Here is a 26,106-nt window from a genome sequence, read left to right on the forward strand (position 1 = left end):
GATAAGAATAATATATCAATTTCTCATCATTTTTGATTTGTCTGGTAATTTTAAGCACTCCAGTCTTTCTAAAATTGATATAGAGAGATTTAAAAGGAGGTCACGATGAACAGTGTTGTGTTTTTGGTGGAGCCGCTGGTTTAGTTCACTGTTTAAAGGTTAAACTGAGGCTGAGTGAATTAAATATCCCTCGGCGTCCGTGTCCTCGTATCACAGGTTCAAAACACATCACGGAAACCGAATCCTCCCTCTGAGCAAGGACGATGATTCACCTGCACCGTGTCAGGGTCGCTCTACTTCAGGCTAATATATAATACAGCAAGACATTTTGGTGTAATAAAAAAGCAGCTAAAGTCTGAAGTGTGGTTTTAAAGAATAAATATCAAGCACCGAGTCTTTAAATCAATTAAAAACGAGGGAAAAGTCGACTTATCAATATGAGATTTATTTTATACAAAGCAGATATTTAACATGGTTTGAGGCACAGAGACTCCACAGGAAGAAGCTCATTGATCAACCACAAGGGGGCAGTGACATAATTGGATTAATTTCCCCCTTTTATGTTTTGTCCTGAAGTGTTTTCCTGTGGTGCCCTCTTACTGTCACAGCTGAGTCGTCTCTCCGCTCGTTTACCTCACAGGAAGTCATACAGGTACTTGACAATATCAAAGTTCACCGTCCTGGAGGATCAATCACAGAAAACAGGACATTGTTAGTGAGACAAACACAACAGACACACTCACATATGGCATGCCATTTTAACATTTAAAAGTCAGACTGGATATGTGTTGCAGATATCTGTAATTCAGTTTTGCCTCGTCAAAAAGATCATTTAAGATTTCCGCAACTACATTCTTCCTATAAGAAAAATTACGTCACTTTTGCCAGTCATGTGTATTGGGTTTGTCATTATAGATATCTACAATTCAGTTGCAGATATCTGCTATGTGACGTACGGATATCTGTAACTGAATTACGACTAGTAGTAATTCCAGTTTGAGATATCTACAATTTAATTCTGACTAGTCATAATTCCAGTTCAAGATATCTTTAATTCACCTCAATTAAAGATATCTACATGTCCCTTTTCAGATATCTTAAATTAACTAGTCAAAATGACATTGTAGATATCTCAAACTGGAGTTACTACTAGTCATAATTCAGTTACAGATATCCGTAATTCACATAGCGGATATCTGCAACTGAATCGTAGATATGTGTAATGCCAAACCCCATACACATGAATGGCAAAAGTGATGTCATTTGTCCTATAGGAAGAACGTAGTTGCGGAAATCTGAAATGTTCTTTTTGACGAGGCAAAACTGAATTAAAGACATCTTGAATGAAAAATCCAACTATTCAAAATGTAATTACGTTTCATGTTAATTCCAGAGAGTCAAACTTAGCTTTTAAATGTTAAATCTGCTTGCTATACACACCTGGATATGGCGCAGATGAAGTCCATGGAAACGGCACATTTGTACTTGGGGGCGTCGAGCTGGTCGTCGTGACTGACCTGAGTGAGCAGCTGTAAGGTCACCAGAGAGGAGATCTGAACGAGGAAGAGGAGAAACTGAATGAGTGTGTGCGTATGTGTCTGAGTGTGTGTGTTCCACCTCTTTAAACGCAGCTTTTTCACACACACTTTGATCCAGAGCCACTAAATGATGCTGATGCTGACGACGACGAGCTGCGAGCTGCACGGATACGGGGTTGAGCCCAATTTCCTAAAACCATTTCATGCTCGGGGGCCGTAAATAGACCGACATTTGGCCGCGGAAACCGAAGCTCATGACTTCGTGTGTAGGAAAGTCTCTGATCTGCGACGCTGTGGGTCATTAGGCGCGATTGGACATAAAATAGTCCCACTACCCCCTCAAAGATGAAATAATAATTTCAAACCCTCTGATTATGCTCGTGCATATTCTCTTTCATTTGCTTAAATCTGGGAAAAGCATGAAATTAAATGATTCTCTATATTCGGTCAGAAGCACAAGGCCTCACGGAGAGAGAGAGAGAGAGAGAGAGAGAAGAAGCTCTACAGGAACAAATGAAGGGTGAAATCCTCCCACTACAGAGCTCACAGTGGTTCATCACTTCACTATAAACTTTAATTTGTCCTGTGTTTTACGACAACGTTAGAGGTTTCTTTTTTTTCTTTTTTTTTTACAGCACAGCTCAGCGGTGTGCAGGTACGGTGGGAGATATATGGAAGTGATTCTGTTCTTGCAGCTGTTTGTGAGACACAAGGAGGTGGAAGACGAGGAATTAAAACCGTCTGTTCTTCCTTATTATCTATATAAAGTAGGTTTAATTATGTTAATACTTAATATGTTAATATACTATGTTATTTATCGTATTTATATCATTTAATGAGGAACTATACAGGATTTTTAGCTCAACTATTCTACATTTTTACCTTCATTAAACAACAAAAGTAACTGTCATGGTTTAGAGGGAGAATGGAGAATGGAGGCTCTCTGCCTTCCACCTAGCGTCTCTTAGCTGAAAACCAGCCTTATAAGATCAGAGCCTCCGACCTGGTGTCCCAGCTCTCGTCTCGGTGGCACCGCAACACAAACGCGCCCCGTAACCCGTAATCTCTTGTTTATGACAGATAAAACTACACAAATATACACATGGTAACATGGTAGATGATAAAAACAAATGCACATGGCCGAGAGGAGGGTTAGCAGAACAGAGGGAAAGCGACCGGACTTGCATAGTTCCTCTTTAAAAGTACTTCTGAGAATGTTTTTGTCTACAGGAGATGTAAAAGTTTGAAAATACTATATAAAAAATATAAAAAGTTTGTTTTAATGTAAATTATCAAAGTGAAAACTCATCAGAGGCTAAATGCCGGAGCTGAGGGCCCGTAAAAGCCGTTACAGCAGCAAAGAGATGAAAATCAGTAGGTTAATCTGATTTTTATCAGTGTTTACATCAGAATGCCATAAATCCTCATGTCTTACTGCACAACCAGGTGTGAGGACTGGTTCAAGTCTTTTCCACTGCCGATATAAACTTGACGTTAGTGGGTCTTAGTGGGGTTTTTGTCCTGTTTCTTCCAGTCCATCCTTCACCATGAACAGATAGATGTCATGTAAACTGTGCAGCTGGATGCGACGACGACAGCAGCTCACCTGAGAGAAGATACTGGCGGTGGGAGCGACTCTGCTGTCGACCACGCTGTAGAAAATGGCGAGCAGGCGGTCCAGAGGGAACGGCTTCGGCCCCAGAAGATGGTTACTGGTCTGGAAAATGAAAATGACATCATGTTAAATAATATGTGACACAAGTTGTGAAGTGAAACAAACCAAGAAAAACAAAGGCTGTTATGTTAAGTTAATCACCTTTTCATTTTTCTTCAGGAAGTTTGTTTTTCTTATTTTACCGTGATGCTGGTGAGAGGAAACAGAAAGACATTAAGTCAGGTTTTTAATTAAATAACTGATGAACACAAATAGCGGAGGAGTAATTAATCCGTACAAGAACAGAAATGAAATAAAACCCAGAGAAGCATCATCTCATCAGGAGACACTACAGGAGGTTTAAAGTCTTATAAGACTGAATTATTGAGGCGTTTTGATGAACCCAGAGTCCATGGGGTGCGGAATGAGATGATTTGCTCTCATGTTCATCTTGAAATAGTTCATTAATCAAATAAAATGCAATTTTTCCAAATCATTCACCAACAATTAGTGAGAAACCCAGAGGATTTCTTTATTGCATCTCTCTCTCCCCCCCTGTTGTTCTGTCATTGTGTCACACTGAGAAACAACCAGCTTCACATAAACACAGTTTTCCCAACCTTGAGGAAGAAGCGTTTGTCCGCGCGAGCCGGGTTGTAGGACGCCAGGTAGGCGGCGATCAACAGGAACTTGGAGTAATACGGCAGTTCGACATGAGTGTGAGCAGATAAACCTTTTGGAAGGAGGGAAAAATCATTCAGACGGGGTCGTGCGTGTGTGTGAAAGTCTAAAAATAAAAACACACGCGTGGCTTCACACAGAGCAGCGACTTTAAAGCATTACTTTCAGTGCGATGAGCTGATAGACCATTTACTGCACAGGAAAATATATATATATATATATCACTGTTTCAGCATGAACCCACAGTGTCACTGCACCCTGTCACTTGTTTTACAGTTGAACATCTGCTCTGCAACCGCATTACGTCACTGAGCGAAGCAGCAAAACAGTGAACCAGTGTCGTTACCTCGCAACGCTCCGGTTTCCTTCTCGTCCATTTGCTGCATCTGCTCCCACTGAAGACTGAGAGGGAGGAGAGGAAACAACACAACAACAATGATCAATTTACAGGCCGTTAATTACGTGACAATGTCAAGAAATAGCCTACAAATAACAGCCAATTTCATAATAATGTCGAGAAATACAGAAATATCTGTCCATTGCAAGGACTTGGTGGAGAAAAAGTCTGGACTTTTACCATAAATTCAAAGCATGAAAAGCATGTGTAATAAACCTTTATGAAAAACATGACATTACTATGAAATTGACCGTTATTTCTTGACATTATCAGGTAATTAACGGCCTGAAAATTAAAGGGTTACCCAACGATCACATATTGTCGGCCTCGGAGTTAAAAAAAAAAATTGACCGATTGATCGGACGAACCTGGAAACTTCTCGGAGATAAACTGTCTGCATGGCCTTCTTCAGATGAGGCTCGATGTTCCTCCACAGCTTGTGTGTGTCCGTTTCTTTCACTGCAACACATGACAACAACCAAATATCAATGAGAGACACAGTGATGATGAGGCAGGTTCAAACAGCAACAACAGATCAGTTCACTCCACAGGTCACGTGATCTCTACGTCCTACAAACTCCTGATTTCAGCCTTTTACAGCAAAAAACTAAACTTTGATGAAGTGGCTGTCGAAAGAACCTGCTCAGCACCAAGTGGTAAACTGATGAATTTAGCAACTATCCCCCTAACCTTAACCCTGAAAGTCTGGCAGCTGAAGGTCCAGATATTTTTTGTCAAGAGCTGCAGATTAATGGTGTTTGGACTTCAGCTTCATTTATCAATGTTTCCCACTCCAATTCAAGGACTTTCCAGGCCCAATTCCTGCAAATTTAAAGACCTAGCATGACATAATTTGAGAAATAAACAGTGTTGATTGCTGTTATAACACTAAGATTTCTATATAATAAGAAAGAGCACTTTAAAGAATCTCATAGACTTATTATTAAAGTGAAAGAGTCTCAACTGTGTTGCACAGACATCAAGTAAAAAGAAGTCATAAAAACAAAACACTTCGGTAACCCTTTAATTTACAGGCCACTAATTATGTGATAATGTCAAGAAATAGCCAAGAAATAACGGTCAATTTCATAGTAATGTCATGTTTTTCACAAAGGCAAAAGATTGCACATGCTTTTCATGCTTTTAATTTTTTGGGAAAGGTCAGAACTTTTCAACTGACCAATATTTCTGGACGCAATTATTTGTTATTTCTTGGCTATATTTCTCGACATTACTATGAAATTGGCCATTATTTCTTGGCTATTTCTTGACATTATCACATAATTAGTGGCCTGTAAATTAAAGGGTTACTGAAGTGTTTTGTTTTTATCACTTCTTTTTACTTGATGTCTGTAAATGCAACATAGTTGAGACTCTTTCACTTTCATTAATAAGTCTATGAACTCTTTCTTATTATATAGGAATCGTGTTGCACAAAATATATAAATTCAAGCACTTTCAATGAGCCAAGTCTATTAATATCTATATATACACATACACACAGCTTTCACTATTATAGGTACACCTGTATAATCTTATGCAGCCCAATACTACTGATCTATTTTTACTAAGTTTATAATAATCAGTTAATCAAAATGCTGTGATGATGATATCAATCAACCATACATCTAAGTAGATGCAATAGATGATCCTCATCTACATGAACTCTACAGCTGAATGACGAGGATGCTCACTCAGTTGTGTGATGGATGGTTACCAGGCAACGCACCGAGCTAACGGGATAATAATCTGTCAAGAGCTTGTTCTGCTTCTACAAAAAAAATCAATTAATGCAGCTTTAAAGAAATAAATGGAGGTAGGCAGAGTTCAGACGACCGACATGACAGGAGGATCCCTCTTCAGACGAACACAAAGAAACCGGGGGTGAAATAAGATATTATTTATATTCAGACATTGATCGGCTGTCAGATGAATGAACACTCGTCGTCTTTATGTATTACCTCTGCCTTCTGCCAGAGGCTCGCAGAACTTTGAGAAGTTCAGGGAAGCCTGTATGAAAGGAGACCAAAAAAAAAAAAAAGGAGAGAAATCGATGATGCAAGGCTGAAGGAAAATCAAAACGGTGAAAAATCTTTATAAAGGTGTGTGTGTCTGACCAGGTGTCGTAGCTCTCTCAAGTCCCGACAGACGGAGTAAAAGACTCCCAGCAGGATGTTGATGTATGAGGAGTAAAATTCGGCCGAATATGACGGATGTCTGTCCTGGGACAAGATTTGCTGCAGCTCACCTGTGAGTAATAAACACACAAACACAGACACACAAACTATATTTAGAAGCAGCTTTATCACAGACCAACAAACAAACTAAATTATAATAAGTTGCATCTTTCCCAAACCAGCTGGAGATTCTCACATATCAAGTTCAATGATTCACTGCTTCTAAAGAGCTGAATTCATACAGTGGTGTTTTTTAAAAAGCAGAAACCTCCTCCTCCTCCGCAGCCGCCGCCACCTCGAGGAGCGCCAGAACAAAATCACAGGTACAAAATCTCACATCTCATCACGCTGCATCTGTCAAGTGTGTGTCATGACTGTGCAGAGAGCGCGAGTTATTTGTGATACCAGCTGATGTAGCATGAGCCTGTATATGTGTGTGTGTGTGTGTGTGTGTGAGGACCTTGGTACCTTTGCTGTAGTCGGGGAAGTGGAGCAGAAGCGGCTCGAAACAGCCCGTGTTCGGTCTGAACTTGTCCCAGGAGATTTCACTGAGCAGGATGACGGTGACGTTGTCCTCCACCTGCACAACAGACACACACACATTCACCTCAGTGAGTGACAGTGACCATTCATTTCATCGTTTGTGTTAAAAATCTATGTTTTTGTTTGGCTAATTTGTTAATTATATCGACAGAAAATGAACCAGAATCATTTTGACAGCTGGTTAATTGTTTATAGAAACCAAAAAAAAGGCCAAACATCTCTTTAATTCAGCTTTAAAACTGTGAAAATTCACTGTTTTTCTCATTTTACATAGAAAATTCTCATGGACAGTTGCGATTTTACCAATAATAGATAAATAAATAAATACAGACACCAATTTCCCATTCACTTTTACAGCAGTGATCAAACAGGTGCAGCCTAGACTCTGAGCTTTTCATGCTCCTCTATAATATGAAGGACGTCTTTGTCTTTGTGAGGACAATATGATCGGCGACGGGGCTTTTATCAGACAAAAAGAAACATGTCAGCAGCTCACAGTGAACCAATGACGCACAGCTGATCTTCCTGTAATTACACACAAAGGGCTTCTACGGAAACATTGGAAATTACATGCTACACTGCTGCAACATGGATGGACCAAACTGTGCGATATCATAAAGTCAAAAAATGTCTTTCTTCAAAACTTCAACTGTGTCATAACAGTTAAAGATGAAATCTGTCAAATGTATCAATACGTAAATCAGAAAAAGGCTGCAAATGATCACATTTGACAGGCTGGAGGTAGAAAAACTCAAAAGGCTCAAAAAGGCTTAAAGGGATAGTTCAACATTTTGGCAAATTCTCCTATCTCCATAATCCCTATTATAGTCATAGCAGTAGGTTCATTACCTTTAATGATTGGTGCATGTTGCTTTGAGATTGGCGGGGCAGAGACGTGAGCTGCTCAGCGAACACAATGGAGGTGAACGGTACAGGTGCCCTGTCCCTCATCAAACTCATCAAATACACAATCCAACAACTCCACAACGCTCTGGTGGACAAGTTGTGACCTGCACATTCACCACGCTACTTTTGGAGTTGTTGGATTGTGTATTTGATGAGTTTGATGAGGGAAACCAAGAAATCCCATTAGCCTCCGTAGCGTAGCTCTGAGCAGCTCGTGGCTCTGCTCCGCCATTCTAAAAATAGCTTGCACCGACAAATAAAGGTAACGAACCTACTGCTAAGACTATAGGGATTATGGCAATGGACCAATTTGCCTAAACATTGAACTATGTTAATGTCTCTGATCATGCACCAATATATTGCATGATCAATACCAAAAACTAGAACTAGAGTATGAAATAATATCAAATATAAACTAGAAAGCGCTCCACATATTGTTTTGTGTTTTGATGATGGGTCAGCATCATCTCTGAGAAGTTCAAGTGCAGCCATGAGTTGGAGAAAGCTTAATTAAATGTGCTCTGGCCATGATCAGTAAAGCCTCTCGGTTAACCTTCCTGCAGAGGCCAGAATAATATATTACTAGGAATATACATTAGAGACACACCAGCCCTCCATCATCCTGCCATCAATCACCCGACATGTGATTGTGCATCCTAATTATCACTTCCACAACATCCTGGGTGGCAGCGCTGAAGCAGCAGCACCAGCACGACATTAAAAAAAGACAGATTCCTCTTAACACTCACGATCCACCAGAGAGTCGTCAGCTTTCACAGGAACGAAACACAAATAATCACACAAATAATCAGTCTCTTTACTCTCGCTGTGTTTAATTAAAGTGCTGCGAGTGGCTGCCATCCATCCACCCATCCATCCATCCATCCATCCTTCCTTCCTTCTTTCTGTCCTAACAGCATTATTAAAGCGCTCCACACACACTCGGCTCAAGGTCACTCGTCACAAAGGGAGCTCTTCCAGTCGCTCTTCATCCTCCACACAGTGCAACAACAACAACAGTAAAGTGGCCCGGGCTGATACTGACAGATAACACAAAGAGCCGGCAGCTGCACTTTCTTTCTCACCAGTTCTTGGAGACGCAGGAGCGCGGGGAGCAGATTGGCATCGGCGTCTCTCAGGAGCTCGGCTTTTTCCATTACCTGCGAGATAATAAACGTGCACGTTTGAGCTCATTTTGTAACATCCGTATGTACTCAAAAACAAGAAGAAGTTGTGAATGAGTGCTTTTTATCTCGGCGTTTCACTGTGATTGCTGCAGGAAGCTCAGTTTAAAAATGAAAATGAGACTAAAGCCAGGATAAGAGATTAAAACCCACTCCTGCGCTGGCTGGGAAACCGCACTTATATTCTCCAGGCTAATGCATCTGGAGCTTTGTTTGTTGCATCCATTTGCATATGCTATCACTACTAATCATATTATCATACAAACATTTAAGTGGCACATCCAGAGAGAATAAATAATTTGACGTGCCATGGATTAGAGCCTTTTTTTTTTTTGGTGTGTGCCAGGCGAGGGGAGATTTTCTGGTTGAGTGTAAAGTGCACGGCGCTCACAATGTATCGCGTCTGCTTGGCAGGAGACTGGGAGCGCTGCTGCCTGTAGATGCGAACAAAGTCGGACAGGGAGGGACTGCGGGGGAGCAGCGCGGCGGCCTCGCAGCCAAAGAAGGACCGCAGCACTTGTTCAAACAGCAGCGCCACGGAAACACATTCGACACAGCTGACTGTGGCATGAGGCAGCTGCAGAGAGAGAGAGAGGGGAAAGAAACAATGACAGGGTTAATGCACATCTTCGTCTTTTTCCTGTCGACTCGCATCACAATAAATGATTCAAATTTGTTCCTGTCACAACTCTTCCTCAGCTGGAATTTGGCCTCACGCGATAAAAAGTAGCGTGATGTTAAATTTACAACACATCTAAGTTAGTTAGAGCTGCAGCTATTTCTATCTGGATTCACTGTTTCAGTCATTTGCTGGTTTACTCGACTCTCGACTGAAAGGATTTGGTGCTTTACTGTTATTTTTGAAGACATTTTTTGCCATTATTTGTCTTAAATGATTTTGAACCTCGTATATATTTGGGTTTTAGACTGTTGTAACTCTTGTTTTCATTGTTTTTAAAAGACTAAATGATTAATCGCTTACTGTGTTTGTTCGTAGTTTGGTTGATCACCTATCACATACATGTTGTTTTGTTGTGTATCCTCACTTACATTGCAATATTAAACATAAATAAATAATCTTATGCCACATCTAAGTTAGTTAGAGCTGCAGATAGTTCTATCTTGATCCACTGTTTCAGTCATTTGTTGGTTTAAAGGATTTGCTGCTTTATTGTTATTTTGAAGACATTTTTCACTGTGATGGCGCCTCCATTTTCAATTTTCAGCTCATTCATTGTTTTTCTTCATCTTGTAAATGTCATATATTTGGGTTCTGGACTGTTGTTACTCTTGTTTTCATTATTTTTAAAAGACTAAATGACCAATCAGTTAATCTAGAAAAGAAATAATGTAAATAAGTCTTTATTTTCAGGCCTTGTTAGGAAGTTAGAAACTTAATTATCCACGTTGTAAGAACTGAGCTCACATTGTAGCAAGGACAAACAGCACAATCTTTAAAAAAAAACAAAAGTTAACATAACAATAAAAATCAAAAGGAAGAAACTACGTTTGAGACAGATTTGCTGCTACTTGTCTAAACGACGGGAAAGAAAAAACTCAAGTTTTGGTACAAAGGGTGGGAAGCTTCAGTGAGGATCTGGAAAGATTTGCTCTTCATATTTAATTCATACAGAAAGATTTGCAGAAAGATAGTTAAGTTTTTTCCTCCAAATCCGACACCTCGTATTCTATCTATGAATTTTAAATCAGGGCGACAGATATAAGCCTACGCACAGAGAGAGAGCTGCTCTGTGCAGGCAGGAAGGAGATTTCTCTGAAACACGCTGCCACCATAAAAATTTCTTAAAAAGGATCATGTTGTCAAGAACTTTTACTTTCCTCCAATACAAATCACGATTTTTCAGACAAGGACTGAGCAACCAGTCAGTCAGAGGCCTGATAAACGTCACAAACGCCAACATCTGTGTAAAGTTTAATTGAATAAGTGAAACTCTGGTGTTAAGCAGCAACTGACACGAGCCTGATTAATGGTTCATCATCCCTTTACACACTTTTGTTGTCTGTCTGCAGTGTAGGACGGGAGATAAGGGAAGACAAGGTAAAATTATTTATTTCTCATTATAATAAGAAAGTTGTACCCAAGTTGCAACCTGAGCATACGAACACCGTCAAAGAAGAAGTGGACTGGACGTGTTTGTCTCACCTCGAGTTCCTTTAACAAGATGTGCATCACATGACTTTTCCCTGACGCCCGATGACCGTAGATGAAGACTGAAGGGTAGCTGCACTGCTCTGGCTGTGGGGACAAAACAAAGCAGCTTTTATGCAGCATAATTGTTATTTTCATTGATTTCATAAACATATATGGAACAAACGTCTCTCCTTCCACTGTGTTAAGTAACATCAAACTATGTTTTCATCATCAAAATAAATCCAGTGCTGTTGATAATGACAGTAAAAGCATTATTAATTTAATGTCACTAACAAATGGATTAGTTTGAAACATTTCTATTAGATTGATCGATTTCCTCTGTTTCCCACTGTTCTTTACCTGCTGGTTTTATTGTCATTTTAATGTTTAATTTTATCTGCTGTGATTTTATTTTTATCCTCATTTTCTCTGTTGAGCATTATGCACTTTCATTTGATAAGTGCTTTATAAATAAAGTTTAATATTAGTGTGTAACTGTTCCTCTTGAGGCAAATGTGCAGAAACACATTGATTTATTAATGATAATCTGACACATGAGGTCTAATAACAAAGTCTATAGCAGTCTAGTCTAAAGCAATGCCACAGAAGATTTTTCTGACATTTTGGGTAAAAAATCACAGACAAAAACATTGTTTAAGTCACATTATAGCTTCTAAAAGTTCATTTACGAGCTTTATAATTGATTTGTCAACCTTTTTACCAGAATTTTCAAGCACACGACCCGTAAATGAGTTGACACGCCCATGTATAAAAGCTGTAACGTTACAGGTGACCGTAAGTTACCTGTCCCATCAGAGACAGCAGCATCCCGGCCTGGACCTCTCTGCACGGCAGCAGCTCCCCGACCCTCCGCAGCTGCTCCTGCTCATATCCCGGCTGCTCCAACAGCAGCGCCGTCATCCCGTCTGTCTGTCAGTCTGTCGTAACCTCCGATGGCAGCACCGAGTCACCGTATGTGTTTATTATTAATATCTCACCGGGAGGAGGTCGGTGATTTCCACGGAGGCTAAAAACAACACAACCACCGGGAGCTAAGCGACCGTTTAACGGCAGCAGGAGGAGGCGACGACGGACTGCGGTCAAAATGTGACTCAAACTAGTGTAATTAACTCAAACTATGTCCTGTGAATACACCGTAGTGTTGTGGAAACGGCCATGGTTGGAAATAAAACGTGTAACAAACGTAAAACAGGGTGAAAAACTAAGTTAAAGTCAGAAAAACACAACAACATTCACATTCACACAACCGAGGAAACTCACAGCAGTTTTCGCGCGCGCCTTCGGATTACGTCAAATGACGACGTTCGGTCACCAGCCAATCACAACTCACCACGGACTTCTGGGTAATGTAGTTTTAAACTCTTTATGCCTCACATGAAGATTATAGCTTATAAAAATGTAAACATTACAGCATTTCCTACTAGATCTGTTTCAAACTTTGTCCTATGTGATACCAGACTCTACAATACACTTATATATTTTATCTTTTTATATTTTTTCACCTTTTTTTATGTATTAAAACATCTTGTAAAATAACAACTGCATAAATTGAATTAAAACCTCCATAGGGGATGCAGAATGAACCTTAAAGTGGTGATATTATTTACATCTGGTAACTAATCCGTTGATAAAGTGAATAATCAAACCAATAGGGTTCTAGTAACATAAATGATGATCGTTGGAACCAGAAATAGCCCATTAATGATAAATTATATGGATTGCTTCTGTACCTATTTCTGTGCCCAGAACATCTTAATATTTCTGCTTAATAGAAAATATGATATTGTTGCTATTTGGGAAAAAAATCTGAAGGGCCTGGTAGGCTATTAGAAATAAATAAACTAACATACGCACATCCTTTTTATTAGTATTTATTAGGCCTATTATTACTAATTTCTGCAGCCGCTGTAGCAGGTTCATGTGCATCCTAGGATATTGACTGTTATAGTGACTACGAGGACTCTTTTATAACCAAAAGCAAACTTCTCGGGGTAGCCTATCTTTAATGTGCAGCAGCCTGAGCGCAGATATGCCCATTAAATAGAGCCATCAGATATGTGTTTCTTCAAAATCAATGTGTCTGTTTAAGATTTGGCGCCTCGCTGTAATCATACGTCAGCCTGGGATTAAGGGAGGTGGGCTGGCCCTGTGATATCCACGGCTCTCCTCCAACTCTGATTCAATAGGAGCTGAGCTGCGGTTGTCGGTCTGTCGCCGCGTCGAGCACGGAGCTCGGACCGTTTCAGCGAGATCTCTCCCTCCTTCTCCCTCTCTCTCTCACACACACTCGCACACTCTCGCACACACGGATCCAGAGAGCGGAGCCGGTCTGAGGGAATAACAACACAGCACAACAGCCTCCGGCTTTGGCACGACTCAGGTAGAGAGACGCTGGTGAATAAACATGAGGACAAATGTAGGATAAATCCACGGGCAGCTGCTGAGCGGATGATGCCTGGAGGAGCTGGTCTGCACGGAGCTGGAGCGCACGTTTGGTCCTCCTGGTTCTCTCCTCTTTTTCTTTTTTCTTTTTCTTTCTTTCTTGCAGAGTGATGAATGAAAAGCAGAGAGGAAAACACTGGACGGAGACAAAGCGGTGGATGTGAGAGAGCAGCGGTGGTGCTGCTGCTGCTGTGACTGAGCCCGGGCAGAGATAGATAGACAGATATACACAGAGATACAGAGAGAAGTTGTGTGTGCAGACCAACGCTGTGACTGTGCTGTTTAGAGGAACCAGATGCTGCAGATGTTTAGTTGAGTGAGGGAACAGTGATTGATCCTGAGGACTGAGCAGACCCCCCCTCCTCCTCCTCCTCCTCCTCCTCCTCACCATCACCACCACAATCCTCCTCTTCCTCACACAGACCAGAGGATGGTCCCCGGGGCCCCCAGCACCTGCACCACCACCACCACCACCACCACCATGCTCCCCGCGTCCGAAGCTGCCAAGATCTACCAGACCAACTACGTGCGCAACTCCCGCGCCATCGGCGTCCTGTGGGCCATCTTCACCATCCTCTTCGCCATCGTCAACGTGGTGTGCTTCATCCAGCCCTACTGGATCGGAGACGGCGTGGACACCCCGCAGGCGGGCTACTTCGGTCTCTTCCACTACTGCATCGGCAACGGGCTGTCCCGGGACTTGACCTGCCAGGGCAGCTTCACCGAGTTCAGCACCATCCCGTCCGGCGCGTTCAAGGCCGCCTCCTTCTTCATCGGCATGTCCATGGTGCTGGTGCTCACCTGCATCGGCTGCTTCGCGCTCTTCTTTTTCTGCAGCACCGGCACCGTGTACAAGATCTGCGGCTGGATGCAGCTGGCTGCAGGTAAGAATGCTGCGACTACAGGTGTGTGCATGAGTTCACAAGTTCAGTGAGAAATGACACAGATTCACACTGATGAATGAAATCAGCTGGGCACTATCATACTATACACTACTACTACTGCTGATGTTGTCCAGATGTTTCTCATAGCAGTATTTTATATTACACAAACCCCCACTTTTGGAGTATTTCTCTGCTTACTAAAGCAGTTATGTAACCTTGTGTAGTGTTAGTGTAGGTGGAGTGGCAACAGCCTTGGGGAAAGTGAGACCTTAAATTGAAACTGTAAAAAAAAAAAAAGAGAGAAAAGAATAGAAAGAAAAACATTGTGTGCTGCTGAGGCCCCAAGAGGTCTAATGAAAACGTACAAGCTTTTCTTTTTACAATTCCACCTTAAGCTGCATGAGGTTGGTTCACTGAGCACTCAAAACCAGACTGTGAGCGAAAGAAAAAACATTTAAGTTTGCACAGTTTCTTGAATCCGTTCATGTTTTATCAGTTTATTTTGAAGGCAAAATGTGATAAAGTCCAAGTGTTGATAACTCATGGAAACAGGTAAGTCCTCAGTGATTGTGTGTGGTTTAAGCTCGACTTTAATTTCATAAGAGCGAGAAAATAGTCAAATGCAAGTCGCTGTTTTACTGTTAATGAGAACAAACAGAGTCTTTGTGGTGTCTTTAAACGCACTATGATGTAAGAACTGGTGTGAAGGAGACGAGGAGCAGGAATCAAAGCAGCAGAGACAGAGCAGCTTGTTTCTGTCTTTAATTATAATTTTAATCAAATTTCCAGGATGAAACAGAGAGAGAGAGAAAGAGAGAGTTCCTCTGTATGTGCAGCATTGAACCTCACCCACTTGTTTCACCACATGGGAGAATATTGTAATATTATATACCTGCATGGACAATGTGTTCTTATTACAGCAGGCACAAGGCCACACACACACACACACAAATACACACACACATTAACCAGTGTTTTCTAACAATAAACCAGAATATTACAAAAACTAAACAGAAATTACACTTAGTGTCATTTTTATTTGTTTGTTGTGCTCATCTGGATTTATTTAAACTCCCATTATAATCACAATAAAACATTCAATGACTATAGATAGACATCTGCACACACACACACACACACACACACAAATACACAACACACAGATGCTCATTACACATCTACAAATTGCACTCATAGCTAGAATAAGAATGTATCGTCTCCAGTACATCACATGTAATATTCAATAAACTCTTCTAGTTTCAGGTTTTACTCCTTATCCTGGATCAGTTATGGTCTTAAAACTTTTTTTTCCAAACAGTTTAACTTAACTCTCTGATGTGTCATTGATGACGTCGTCCCTTCATCTATTAGCAGCTGTAACCGCAGAGTTTCTTTAGCCACAAAGCCATTTTCACCACTTTTTTCTTTTCTTTTTTGAACTCGACAAAGGTCAGTGATATGAGCTGTCCACCTCACACTCATTTGTCTTATGAGTCACAGTAATTTGACCTCTGATCTTTCACTTTGGACATTTGCTCATACGGTTATTTTTCTGCCATCGTTTACACTTAATAATCAGTCAGAGTCAGAGATTAGGTCTGTTTTTGTACTCCACCCACTTCTGCGTCATTGGTCCAAACCATAGCACCTACACTTTACCCACAATGCAACTCGACTTGGGTCAGTTTGGTTGGAGATTTGAGGGCAAAACTCAGTGATCATAAGTGATTTAAAGGGGACATATTATGGAAAAATCACTTTGGCTCTTTAACATATATTTGGGTGTTTGTCTTGCCTTCCAGCCTCCAAAATGTGAGAATTGACAAAAAAATCTGTAATTTGCAAGCTCTTGCAAGAAATCCATGTGGTAGTTGTCTGACATGTAACCAGCTCTCAAATTTGCATAATCCCACCCCTACCTGTGAGTACCAGTACAGGTACAGGGGGCGTGGCGTGGCGAGCAGTGGCTCATTTGCATTTAAAGGGACAGACACAGCCGTTCTGAACAGGGCTGAAAAAGTGCTGTGATGTTTGATCCTTGGGGTATTTTGACCGAAGTATGTCACAGATATGTCTTTAAGACACCTGGGAACTATTTGAATTTGCGGAAAAGCGGCATTATAAGTCTCCTTTAATGGTTGGTTTTGTGGCTTTTGCTGTTTGCTGTAACTAATGTGTCTATAGTCACTCTCAATCTGTGCAGTGTTTTTCACATGACCTTGACTTGACAGTGTTGGACTGTTGTTGACTGTGGGGCAGGTGTTTAGATGAAGCAGCTGTAATTCAAACCAAAAACGGTGAGATTTCACTTCACCTCTGAGCAGCATTGCACCAATCAACACCTCAGCTGAGAAGAAGAAGGAGAAGACTGATAAACAGATTTTTGAGCCGAGGATCCTGATATAAATCTAATTTGTGGTGTATAAATAATCTCCCGACTGTGGAGCCTCCATGGCGCCTTGGCTGCAAAACAGTGCGCGTTCTCAAATGGGAATTAAATGTCATAACCAATAACGATCACATTCATGGAGAGCGCAGCTGCCTGCTGAAAATGCACGGCGGCTAAATATCCATCCTGAGTCCCCAAACGGTCAGTTGACCATCAGATAAACAGCGGCCAAACGACGTCACGCCGCAGCGAGCATCGATTAGACAGAGGTGAGCAGGAGTGGTTGTCCAGATGTTGGGCCTATATAGCAGCTGTGAGGTGCAGGTCGTCTCAGACAGGAAGCTCAGTGGCAGCAGTTTATTCTCTGTTTTCTTTTGTGTCACGGATCAAAAGCTGCGTCTTATTCCTCTGAGTCACACGTTATGAGTTTCCTCAGGTTTTTTTTTTTTCCCACCACGTCGGGGGAGCAGCTGTTTAGAGAGTTTTTTCTTTCTTTCTTTTCTTACAACACAGACAGGTGAAAGAAAGAGAAATAGTCAGATTTTCAAAACCTGTCACAGCTGATCCAGTCGTTTCTGCTGCTTCCTGTGAGTGTGGTGAACGATGAAGTGTTTTATTCTTCAATTTCAAAACACCTCAGGGAGAAATGTTGTACTTTCTTCCATTTTATTACAAGGGGTAAGGGAAAAATCAATACAGCAAAGGTTTGCAATTATTTGTGTGGCAACATTATATCGATATATTGATCTTTTATTGAGTATATTGTATTGAAAATACAAAACTGTTATGAGCAAACAGGGAACTGTGAGGGGTTGTGATCAATCAGACTAAAAAGCTGATTAATTTTTCAAAATCTAAAGAGATAAAAGTAGATCAAGAGCAAACGTTAGTGTAAAAATATGATTTAAATTCGTTTTTAATTCTGCATATCTGAAGTGAAAATGAAAAATTACCCATTTCCTCACAGCTTGAAGCTCAATATCACAGTTTTCTTTCCATTTACATTCATTTTTCTTCAGTGCATGTACTTGCTGATTACACTTTTACACACTGAGCAACAGACACATATGCAAATGACACAAAACAACAGACATATGTAATAAGACGACCCCCCCTCCATGTAAATGTAATATACTGTGGAGGAATTGTGTTGTGTTTCATTCCTCCAGAGGCTTTGTGAATCTACGCCAAGCTGTTCTGGATGGTTGTGTTGGCACGACTCTCTTCTTGTGTTGTTGTGTTGCTGCTGTTGTTGTCGTCGTTTTTTTGTCGTCTTTAATTTGTCACGCTCGTGCTCTCTCACTTTATAACTTCTTAGTTTTTCTGATGAGTTATGGAGCTTGTTAAAAGAAAAAAAAAGAGAAAGAAACAAAAAAAGCAGCCTGGAGGAGGATAAAACAACATCCAAATGGATTTTTCACAACCCTAATAACTTATAATGTTATTTATTAGTGGCTTATTATTTATATATAAAGCAGTAATTGTGATCTATCTGCCGTTAACAACCCTTTTAAAGGTGCGCCTCATTAGAGCGATGTGTCTGATAATGGAGACAGGATGAGGTGAGCATGTGTGCTCAATAACCTGGATAACCTCCAGAGCTCGGACGAACCATCTGGATCTCTCACACACACACACACACACACACACACATTGACAAACTGCCCATTTTCCTGGGTAAATGTGTAAATCCATAGAGAGCCCCAGAATCAGAGGTGAGTTACTCAAAGTGTTTCCAGCGCACGGCCCATTTCCTGGTTGTCTGACCAGCAGCTCCCTCTCCCTGCGCAGTAAGTGGCTTTACCTCGTGGCGCTCTCTGCCTGGACTAAGTGGTCCTCCGGAGCGAGGAGCTGGCATTGGGAGCCCACAATAAAAGCTCCATTTGGTAGCTGGAGGTTTTTATTGATCCAAAATGTTGCTGCTCCCCCAGAATAACAGGAAGCAGAGACTCTCTAACAGGGGGACGGCTGCCGTCTCACGGGCCTTTCCTCTCCTGCATGCGCCATAATGTGTTATTTGCTGGCTGTGAGAGCGACAGACAGACAGACAGACAGACAGACAGACAGACATACTGGAGCTGACCGCCTGATAACACAGTCTGATAAAGCACCTCACCGACTGATATTATTACACCAACGCCTGGCACATTGTTTGGGTTTTTCAATTTTACACCTCTTCAGAAAGATGTCAAGTGAGCGGCCGACGTGAAGGAGATGGAAGAAAGAGATATTCAGTCAGTGTACGGTGTATATACGAGCATGTGACCAAAGAAACTGCTCAATCTCGATGTGGTTTGAAGCTGAGACACTAATCTCAACATCAATAAAGATTAATCCTTGAAGTAATTGGGCAAAATTAAGTTTGAAAATCTACATAAATCTAACGTCAAAGGATCTTGAGAGCTGCTGAAGTCTCTGATCTCACACTTGAATATAAAAACTGCACATTTAATGCAATTTAGGTTGCATAATGTGGCGTTAGTCCATGCTGTGTGCTTGTTCCTATAAAAATAGATATTAAATAAATAAATATATAGCTAAAAATCACGCTGCTGGCATTGAAGCATCTATAATTTTTCTTTTTTTTCCCCAAAAAAGCAGCATTGACATCTCAGCTCAGTGTTCAGTAATGTGAGCTGAGATGGTCTGGATTTAAAGCCGAGAGCTAATGACATCAGCCCGGTCCTTATCCTCTCACAGATATAATGAAGGACCGGAAGAGTCTGAGAGGCTTTAGCACAGTGATGTAACATGACCGACCACACACACACAGAGCACAGGAGCCATTAAAAGAACAAACTGGGTGAGTGATGTGTTCACCTGAAGGCGTGTGGATGGATAAACCCTCCTCTACCCCCTTCAAGTGCTCAGCTGGTAAAAGTTGATCTGCAGAGGGAAACGTGTCTTTTTTTAGGCCCAGAGAGGAGGTCACAGTGGCTGGACCGACTGTGATTTAACACTGAGTCAAAAAATAAAAAAACAAGCGAGGAGGCATAAATAAAAAAGAGACGGCGACGCAGCGTGAATCAGCCAAATTAGAAACCAGCCAAGTCAGCTGGAAGTCACGGAGACGAGGGATCTGGAGTCGCCTGCTGACTAAAATCTGAGTCGGTCGGAGGATTAAGAAAAGTGGATCACCTCCTTCCGCTGGTGAGGATTTTAAAGGGACAGAGGCCGACGTGTGAAGTTTGTTTGTTTTGTTTGTTTGTCGCAACACAAATCAGTTTCACAACCTCATTGTCCATTAAACAACTCAACAGCAACAAATCTGACAGAACGGACAATAGCTACTCACGAAGTAAAACCTCAACACAACAGCTCAGAGGACGATAACATGAGCATGAGGCCACTTCATCATTGTTCCTATTGTGGCTCAGGAATTAGCTGATTTAGCCTTTGTGGGTAAAACACCTTAGGATCAGTGTCTCAAACAGATAAGCCCATTGGCCGACAGCCAAGCTACCAGCTTCATGGCTGTGCAGAAGAAGCACAGTACTAGTGCTAATATGCTAATGTCAAGCACTGTAGTTTCACATGTTAGCATGGCTCCCCAAACTGGGGATGTGCAGTAAGAACTTGGCCTATTCCCTGTCTTTTCCCTGTATTTATGTAGCCTATATTTGTATATTTTCTATATAGCTCAATTGTTATTTATTATTCTCTGTTTTTATCAGTGTCATAGCCACGGAAACTACATTTTATTCATACATTCACTGCAAGGTGTAGGCCTATGTTTTTTTTTAATGACAAATAAAAGTAATCTAGGCCTAAATAATCTAATCTAATGTGTTCACAATGACAGCGCTAGTATGCTAATGTTAGTGGGTATGTTATGATGTTCCAAATGGGGTCATCCCTATGTTCCCCTTTTTCTAAAAAAAGGTTCCTATGTTCCCCTCTTTTCCCCAAAAGGACACGGGGAACATGCAACTTTTGGTCCCATACCTGCAGTGGAGTGGAGATTTTTGCCTATTTTTGAGTGACAAGTTGAGTTGTGACTTTGAGTGAGAAGTGTCCCATTGGTTGGGTTTAGGCAATGAAGAAAGGAGTTGGTTAAGTTTAGTAAAAAGGTAGAGGCTAGACAGGCCAGATGGATAGAGAGAGTCCATCGACCGGGAACATTCCCCTATTGCGACCGGGGAACATGGGATCCTTTTTGGGAAAAACAGGGAATAGGTACGCTCCCTTTCAAATCATTCTAATTTGATTGCAATGGCAATGTTAATATGCTAATAGTAGCACATAATGGCTCGATAAGAGAAACATCTGACCTGCAGGTGGCACCGAGTCAGGGTTTATCTTCTTGAGGCCATGAACATCTTGGTCCGTTCAATGATTGTTTAGATACTTCAGCTTGGATTAAAGTGGTCAACCAAGCCGCCATTAGATCGCCGTAGCCATCAAATGTGGCTAAAACATAAAGACAATGGGATAAATCATCCCAAAAAGACATAAAATCCATTCTAAATCAACAGTAACTGAGAGAAACATACAATCAGAACCAGAAAACCATCACGCTGACATTGTGAAGGTCACATTATTCGCCGCAGCTTGTTGACGAATAACATGTCATCCCGAGGTGATGATGAGTTTGTCTGTAAAAATTAGCCGAGGAGTGACGGACAGATGAGGCTGCGGGAGCGGCCGGAGCCCATTCTCCGTAAAAGCGAAGCGAGGGTGGATGGTGTGTCTGATTGGGGAGTCGCGAGGTATTTAGAGCCTTAACTGTGACTGACAGCTGTGATTGCGGGGTAGTTAGGACGTGGAATGAGCAGAGAGATCGAGATTATGTGAGATGGGGAGCAGCACAGGAGGCTGTCGGAGGCATGCAGCTAGACCACATGGAAATGAAATCTAAAGTCGTCCCTCTTCCAAAAGCCCCTGGGGCTGTAATTACACTCCATACAATGCATACGCACACCTCTGGTTGAGGTTAAACTGCAAAGAAATGAAATCTAGTTGTTGAAACATGTGCACAAACACATCATAATATAATCAAGGCCAGTTTGATTTAAGCAGTTTGAGCGAGACGGAGGAATCGCAGCTACTTCGCCAACTCCACCGAGGAGGAGGAGGAGGTCATGTCCTTGGTATTGTTTGTTAGAATATTTTCACAATAAAAACTATTTTAAAAGATTTAAATGGAATAACTCCTCGTGAACACTTTTTGTTGTTTTTTGTGGACACATTCCCTCATTTTCTAATAGTTTCCAAAAAAGAACCGTGTTTCCAAATTTGGTGCTAATTAACAGAAAAACAGAGTCATTATTAAATTGGCCATTGCCTGTCTCAATTGAAGCAAGTAAGGAGCTTAAAATTGGGTTTTTAATTGGATGTAAAATAGAGAATTTAGTTCAAGGACATTTCCTATTGCAGTTACAGCAACCTGATGAATTGAAGTGTCCGAAACTCAGTCGTCAAAAATTAAATCACCCCAATCGAAGCTTTAATATTCACAGGCGGCTTTTAGCTACTCCCACCCTACTCTACCCCCCCCAAAAATGATGGTCATTATCAGCTAATCAGTGTGATTGCCTATCAGGGTGCACACACTTTGATTCAGCTCCAGATGCAGGCTTTGTGGCGTTGGCGAGGTTATGTGCAGTGCTCTCTTGATTGCTTTCTAGTTGTTTTGAATCCCCAGAATGAATGAAAACCACTAAATCGCGTTTTTATCGCACGCAGCTTCGAGACAGTTGCGACTTTACAGGCTCCATTAGCTCGACATTACACCTCGTTTAAAAAAAGGAGTGAGTTTATTATGATGATTCGGGGGTTGATAATATGAGATTGCTGTGGGTGATTCTTCAGCATTACTGTTGTGAAAACTGTCAAATCTCTGCATTTGCTTGTGTGAGGATTGGAAACACAAAACCTACAGAGCTCTCTCTCTCTTTCTCTCTTTCTCCCTCTCTCCCCAGCTGCCTATGGCCTTGATTTTCACTGTGTTGCCCTGGAGCAGGCTTCATACATGTTTCATGAGATCTGCCATGTTCTCTCGTGTTTCCGCCGAGGCCGGGACAGGGGAAGCGTTGCCGCTTTAGGACGTTGGCATTTTCCAGAGCTTGCGCTGGCCTTTAAATTGGTGGGATAGTGTCCACTCGCCAGAGAGGAGAGAGGGATGATGGGTAGATAACAAGTTCCTTCTGGGGGGTGGGGGTGTCTCTCTCTGCAGGATTCAGCCGTGCTGAAGTGCATGGGGCTTAATAACGCTCCTAATCAGGTGGTAGTTATCGAGCAGCGGGAGGGAGAGCAAACAGCAGGAGGTTTGGAGAAGAACGGCGAGGCCTGAACGACGCCACGAGGGGAAGCAGGAGGAGGAGTGATTGGCAGCTCAGAGTTTGGTGTTTGTGCTGTTGAACAATGTAAAGCAACAGTGTGTGTGTGTAAGAGTCTATGGAAGACAGGAGAGTGCATGTGGCGGAGTGGGAGTATCGAACGTTATTTTGTTATTTTCCTCTCTGCGAAAAAAAGAAAATGTTCCCAATCTGCTGTTGTATTATCCCACTGTATTATGTTTCCCAAAGGGAGCGTCACTAAATAGCTCGACTGCTCCCCACAGCACCAGGGATCAGTGACGAATCCCCCCGGCAGGAGAAAGTGATAATCTCGAAGAGCATAAGCTTGTCCCAGAGGAGAATGAAATGCTGTGTCTCTCTTGTTTTTTTTGCTGCTGCCTTTTAAGTCTGGTGGGAAGCTCCATAATAATAACACCAAGAACCATATTATTCTTCAGAGCAGTGGATATCAGTCTGTTCTGCATATCAAAGGCGATCACGATGGAGGGTTTAATTGTCTCAGTTGATGTAGAACGGGTCGTAATCTGATCTATTTAATGTCAGGAAACTTAAATCACCCCCTGTACTATGCCATCAAAGATGTTTCATTATAGGCCTCTATAGGAAGTGTTTTTGACTCTGGCTGAATTAAAATCAGTGTTTCCCGTCCTACTCTTCCTGATTGATTCATCTTATTAAGTTAATGCTAAAATCCTTCCAGTCAGACCAGGTCGCAGGATCTGTGAGTGGGAAAGCCTTCGTTCTTCAGAGTCCGATCAGCGCTGCCAAATCTCACACACACTCTCTTTAACTCTCTCTGGTGTTGTCTCATAGAAACGATGCTGATGGGTTTCTGATGCTTTTATTTATGCCACTGCGTCAATCCTCCAGAGACTTCTGGGAAAATCGACACAAAGGTTCAACGGCGCTGTTGAATGCGCTCAAGTCTTCCACGCCTCGTTAAGATTTGATTATCCCGTCTCCCCAGGAGTAATGTAATTAGTGTAACCCGGGTGGTGGTGGTGGTGGTGTTGTGGGTGGAGGAGGGGCGGTATAAGGAGTGCAGCCTCACCGCCGCTCAGCTTGCTCATCCCTATACGAGCTTAGAGACCTACATAGCCTGCAATCGTCGCCAACTTAATCCTATAGGCCCGTCGTCTCCTTCCCACGCCGCCGCCGCCGTCGACCCAACAAATCAGCGGCTCCTCCTCCTAACCTCAGACGACTGGAAACTTCTGCAAAGTTTCCCGCCGGAGCTAAAAAAACAAAAAAAACAAGCACTAGGCTTTGAGGCGCGCCTAGTCGTGATGGGATGTGACAAGCTGAACACGAGGAACAAGACCCCGAACCAACAGTTTGCCAAATGGACTGTTGAATGACTTTGTTGCTTCTCCGTCCCTCGGGCCTTTCAGTCTGAGCGAGCGCACACTTCACAGTCGAGATGCTCCGAACTGAAGAACATCGCAGCCGATTCCAACAACCTTGCAGATTAAATGCTGCTGCTGCTGCTGCTCTTGTAATCACTGTCTCTCCCTCCTGCAGTGGCCACTTGTAGTGTCTTTTCAAAATAAAAGCCAGGCAGCAACAGCTCGTGTCTACAGATGTCACGATTATACATTTTCTTGGTAGCCTACAATTATTGTCTGAGAAATAATCACGGTATTACGATTATCACGATTATTATGCATTTATTAATTTCACAACACTATGAATATGTAAAATCAAATACAGTCAAAATACAATTACATTACTACTCATTGAAAACACAAAATATTTCAAGTATTTATTATGTCATATAATATTAATTCCCCCAGGTGAAGTATTTGAAATATTCAGGTCATAAATTGTTATTTATACCAAATGTTTAAGTTTATTTTAATTGTTTTTAGTTTAGTTTTATTAATTTTTTTTATGACAAATGACAAGTTAACATTTAAATTCCTACCAATTCAATGTTACGTATACCTTTATTTTGGCGCACATCTGCCAATATGGTTCCAACATCATCTTTTGGTGTTTAATACCATGATTAATTGTGAAAACAAGTAATCGTGACATCCCTAGTCGTGTCTCTTCCTTATCAATCTGACAGATTTAACATCCTCATTTAATCTGCAGACGAACAGCAGCAACTGATCTGACTCTATAGGATTCAACAAAATGAACACAAACCAGCAAAACTGCAACAAAAACACAAACAGAGACTAACAACAACTTGCGATCTGTTTGTATTTACACTCAGTCCAAAGCGAGCTTCTCTCTCCTTGGCTTCATAATTACGAGATGAAGAAAAAGTTGAATTTCACTTAATTAGGACCTGGGGGCAAAGAAAAAAAGAGAGAAAGTACGAGAGGGATACTACTTCACACAATTAATCTCAGGCCTCGGGTTGATGAGCAGGGTGCCGTGTTTTACTGAAAAAAGAGAAGAAGAGGATGTGGTGTTTTAACAAGAAGACGTTGTGTTTATACGAACACTTTTAAACAATGCTGGAGGAAAAGACATTATGGAGCACAGCACATCAGGTAATTACACTACGAGACACCCGGAGTCTGTTTCAGGAACATTTTGCAGAATAATTACTCCAGATTCAAACAGCAGCCACTTCTCTGTAGAGTTATTAGATATAGACTTGAACTGTTCTCCCATTAAACACACTTAAATAATTTTAATATGAAGTTAATGAAGACGGCTCCTCGACTGAAACTATCAAGACTCTGAACTCATGATGTAATTCCTCCAGTACTTCACATAATATGCACGTTCTTTAAGACCACTCGTCAACTCTGTCTCATAAAGCAACATTTATAACGGCTTCATAAGGCCACGTCCACACACTGCTGCCTTTTAACTTTAAAAC

The 26,106-nt window shown here is 41.6% G+C and overlaps 2 protein-coding genes across 2 annotated transcripts in view; one reads left to right on the top strand and one right to left on the bottom strand.

The window, feature by feature from the left end:
- Positions 1-429: 429 nt before the first annotated feature.
- Positions 430-12,530, bottom strand: orc5 (origin recognition complex, subunit 5). The gene is made up of 15 exons (XM_085769459.1): positions 12,514-12,530; positions 12,037-12,180; positions 11,245-11,337; positions 9,472-9,657; positions 8,982-9,056; positions 6,916-7,027; positions 6,388-6,518; positions 6,232-6,280; positions 4,639-4,729; positions 4,220-4,275; positions 3,813-3,925; positions 3,355-3,402; positions 3,145-3,255; positions 1,441-1,553; positions 430-680 (listed from the first exon to the last, which is right to left on the bottom strand). The coding sequence occupies exons 2-15, from the start codon at positions 12,151-12,153 to the stop codon at positions 635-637; spliced, it is 1,341 nt and encodes a 446-aa protein (XP_085625585.1). The 5' UTR covers positions 12,154-12,180; positions 12,514-12,530; the 3' UTR covers positions 430-634.
- Positions 12,531-14,110: 1,580 nt separating this feature from the next.
- lhfpl3 (LHFPL tetraspan subfamily member 3) overlaps positions 14,111-26,106 on the top strand; it is a 34,437-nt gene continuing 22,441 nt past the window's right edge. The window contains exon 1 of the mRNA XM_085769478.1: positions 14,111-14,579. Coding sequence (XP_085625604.1) covers positions 14,126-14,579 — 454 coding nt within the window. The 5' untranslated portion in view covers positions 14,111-14,125. The remainder of the gene's footprint in view (positions 14,580-26,106) is intronic.

This window comes from Trachurus japonicus, chromosome 23 (genome assembly GCF_045865225.1).
Source record: "Trachurus japonicus isolate A0001 chromosome 23, Traja_1.0".
NCBI classification, from domain to species: domain Eukaryota; kingdom Metazoa; phylum Chordata; class Actinopteri; order Carangiformes; family Carangidae; genus Trachurus; species Trachurus japonicus.